The 3,936-nt window shown below is 38.5% G+C and overlaps 1 protein-coding gene across 1 annotated transcript; it reads right to left on the reverse strand.

Annotated features, from left to right (window-relative positions):
* Positions 1-277: 277 nt before the first annotated feature.
* On the reverse strand, positions 278-1,682 carry LOC309502386 (proteinase-activated receptor 1-like). Its single transcript, XM_082174787.1, has one exon. The coding sequence runs from the start codon at positions 1,657-1,659 to the stop codon at positions 652-654; it is 1,008 nt and encodes a 335-aa protein (XP_082030913.1). The 5' UTR covers positions 1,660-1,682; the 3' UTR covers positions 278-651.
* Positions 1,683-3,936: the final 2,254 nt, after the last annotated feature.

The following is a 3,936-nucleotide window of genomic DNA, read 5'->3' on the forward strand; positions in this document are numbered from 1 at the left end:
AGTTTTAGCTCAAAATACCCCACAGATATTTTTATATAGCATGTTCAAATTGTTACTTTTTGAGGGTGAGAAAAAACTCACCTTTTTATGTCTGTTCCTTTAAATGCAAATGAGCTGCTGCTCCCGGCACAGGGGGCGGAGCTTCAACAGCTTATACTCACACAGACATGCACTGAAAATTCAATTAAAAAACTTTTAGCCTTTTATGTTCAAACCGGAGTCAGACAATGATGGAGAGACTCAAGAAGAACAACATGTAGAAGCAACAGGACATTTCTGAATGGTTAGTTGATGAATTTATGAAGCTTATGTGTCGTTACCTTCTAGTCATTGATTAGCATATTCTTGATATTCTATAAACCGTGTTCAGGGGGCGGGGTTTATGTAAATTCTAGGGTTGGTGATGTCACTAATGTTGTGTAGTCCCTACCAGCCGTTTGTTGTAGTCCTTAAAAAGCAATTTCTTTAAATGCAAATATCTTCCTTTGCTTTGAACTTTGAGCGTTGTAACTTTGCAGATGTTGTTTATGCTCAAACAGCAACATTACACACTAACTAAAGTTAGAAAAGTGAAAACATAATCAACCACCCCTTTAAGAGAGATCTTTAAGAGACTTTTGTTTTCTATTGTGCTGCTGTAGTCAGAGCATTTCATGTGTTTGCTGTTTTCGCTCTTTTTGCCTTTCTGCACCAAAACACAGATCTCATTTGCTGTCTGCACTGAGACGAGCCGTAGTAGTACAGAAGAGGGTCCAGAAACACACTCGCGCTCCCCAAACACACAGCCAACAGGTAAACAGCATATGATGAATCTCCCTCCCCGATGTTTCTTCTTGTAGCTAAACGAACATAGTGGTACAACAGGATGCCATTAGTTGGAGCAAAACACAACACAAACTCAGTCAGCACAGCAATAGTCATAATCACAGCTTTCCTTCGAATGCCTGAAGGTGATGATGATGTTGCTAAGCGTTCAGACTTTGCACTGAGTACATATATGATAGTAAAGTAGCTCACTAAGGTGACAACCAGTGGCAAGAAGAAGTAGAGGCAGGAGAGAATGGAGAATAGGTACACATAATACAGCCTTGAAGGGTCGTTTTGGCGCATTACATCATGGCAAGTGACGCCCACATCCTCAACCTTGAGCGTTTGTCTCATTGAGAGAAGTGGCACCGTACCAGCGATCGCCAGAAGCCAGACCAGCACACACACACACGTGGCTTTCCTTGCGCTCCTCCAGGTTTGAGAGGTGATGGGAAGCGCCACAGCCAGTAGTCTGTCCACACTTATGCACATCATCAGAAGTATGGAGCAGTATATGTAGCAGTAGTAAGCAGCACTGAGCACACGACACGCCACCTCACCGAACACCCAATCTGAAGCGTTCAGCTGGTAGTGGATCTTCAGAGGCAGCAACAGGGTGAAGAACAGGTCCACACACACCAGGTGAGACATGTAGATCACAGCTGGTTTCTTCGCTTTAATCCTACAGGTGAACGTCACCAAGGCCAAAGCGTTCAGGGGCAAACTAATGAGGAGGACGAAGATGTAGAATGAGGGCATGACGCGAGTGACCATCAAGCCTTTGAGAAAGTCAACAGACTTGCCTGAGATGTTCCACATCACGGGTACTTCTCGTGGAATTATGGAATCCATCAGTGTAATATGCTGACAGCAATCTGTGTAAACCAGCACAAAACACAATGAGTGAAGGTCTATTAAAACAAAAAAAGTAAGCATGAGATCCACCCCTAAACATTACCATCACTGGGGTGTAAGCGGACAGTACAAAAACTTTTATGAATGAAATTACATTATTTATACACATAAGCCACCAACTCTGCAAAACGTAAATACAAATTGTCATGAGATTGTGTTGCATATTACTGTTATACGTTGGGTTAGAGTGGCAAGGATGCAGAATGCAGTCAGAATCTGCAATCAATACAAAAGAGCATTAGTGAAAGCTCTCATAACACCACTAGAGAATAATCAGGAGAAAACATTTGGACACATTTGAGAAAAGGCTTTCTTAGCTTTTAATCCGAACCAAATTATAGTAGCCTAGGCCTGCTGATACAAAGTATGATACTAAATTCAATCTGTTCATCATATAAAGCGATCACGTCTCTTTAGAAAATTTTGACCAAACTGCTCAATGAATGTGGATTACTTTTATGATCTATTTATGAACTTTTTGAATCAAATTGGTAGTTGTGTAGCTGTCACTAGAAGGACAGAAATATCTCAGATTTCATCAAGAATATCTTAATTTGTGATGCGAAGACCAACTTGATGGTGAGTACTAGTAGCCTAATTAATGACAGAATTTGCATTTTTTTTGTTAACTCTTTAAAGTACGCATCAGCAAGGTATTCAATTACAAGTCACTTTTTATGCATATTGATTTGATGATCTACTAACCGTTATTGTTGGCAGTGCACGTGTGTGCAATTACAGCTAAAAGCAAGATTATTTTAATCCCCATGATGAGTATCTGATATCGTCAGACGTTTACTCCAGAATCTGCTGCCGATTTGTGTGAGCCAGAGCCAGTCGTTCACTTGAATATTTTCACTGAATTGGATGAACCGGTTGAGCCGATTGGTCCGAAGCAAGTACAGTTTTGAAGCCAACACCTCATTCTGGAAAGAATCACTTGTTGTGCGGCGTTTTTAGGTGAACGTTGAAGTTATTTGTGTTTTTCTTTTCTTTTTTTGCAACACTTTTTGCATTTTTCTCAATTACTCAGAGACTATTTGGACTAGACCAACCAAATTTGTATATATTAAACTTGCATCTGTCTGCTAATTACCCATACCATTTAAAGATGATTATATATGACATATCGTTCACAGTATTTATTTGAATGGAAGAAGTCAGATGTTGCAACTGACCCCGACCCAGGGACGGTTGCAACATGTTAAGAATACCTTAAATTTCATTAATTAACTTTAGCTTTTTGTCTCAATGAGCAAAGAATTCTGAAAATATTAACTGTTTTAGGCCTACTATAATATTATAGTATTATTTATTTCAATAATATTATTGTAGCCTATTATTTATTTATTTAGTCATATTTATCAAATAACAGTTATTGAGTTTTGTTTGTTCATGTGTAGAACATAGATTCAGTGTGCAGGTGTTACAGATGCTATTCAATCTCTTCATATTTCAGTGTCAGACAGGAAGATTTTAACAATTTGTAATGCAACAAACTTTTATTAAACATGCAATTTATAACATGTTGCAACCGTCCCCAACCCGATCAGCCATGACAGAACATCATACGCCTGCTAGACACACTGACTTTGACACATGCTAACCATGTCACTTAGTAGTCAACACAACAACAATTCAAACTATGTAAGTTTTGATTAAATCATACAAAATTTCAGGACAGTATGACAAAAATATATCTCATGAAAAAATTTACTTTCATGCCTCCAAAACAAGTTTTGTTCAATAAATGCAGCAGCAGATGTTGAATATGTCTACTGTCTTATTGGTGGGGGGAGGGTCTAACTGTGCATGTGCAGTATGAGTGACATCACTCTAGCTTGTTTCTGATTGGAGAAAAATGACATGTTGCAACCATCCCCTGTTGCAACTGTCCCCGGTCTCCCCCTATATATAAAAAAAAAAATCCTGAGAGATCAGTTTCTCACGGGACGTGGAAAGACAGTGAGTCAGTGAGTGAAATGAGTGAACATTTTGTTGGGCAATAAATCGCCCATAAAAAAGCCACCAAGACAAAATCAATGTTTTACAGCTGTCTAGCGTATTTGTAGATGAGCATAGTCAGTTCAATATTCGTTTTAATTTATTTCACTTTTTAATACTGTGCAGTATTTTTTTTTTAGCTGTGCCTATTAATAATTTTGATTCTAGAATGCTTGCTTTAAAAGTTTAGCTAATATAGGCCTATTACAT

This window comes from Leuciscus leuciscus (assembly GCF_965113295.1).
Source record: "Leuciscus leuciscus genome assembly, chromosome: 7".
Taxonomy (NCBI): domain Eukaryota; kingdom Metazoa; phylum Chordata; class Actinopteri; order Cypriniformes; family Leuciscidae; genus Leuciscus; species Leuciscus leuciscus.

Coding starts and splice junctions, on each gene's coding strand:
- LOC309502386 (XM_082174787.1), bottom strand. CDS start 1,659: ATGGATTCCATAATTCCACGAGAAGTACCCGTGATGTGGAACATCTCA.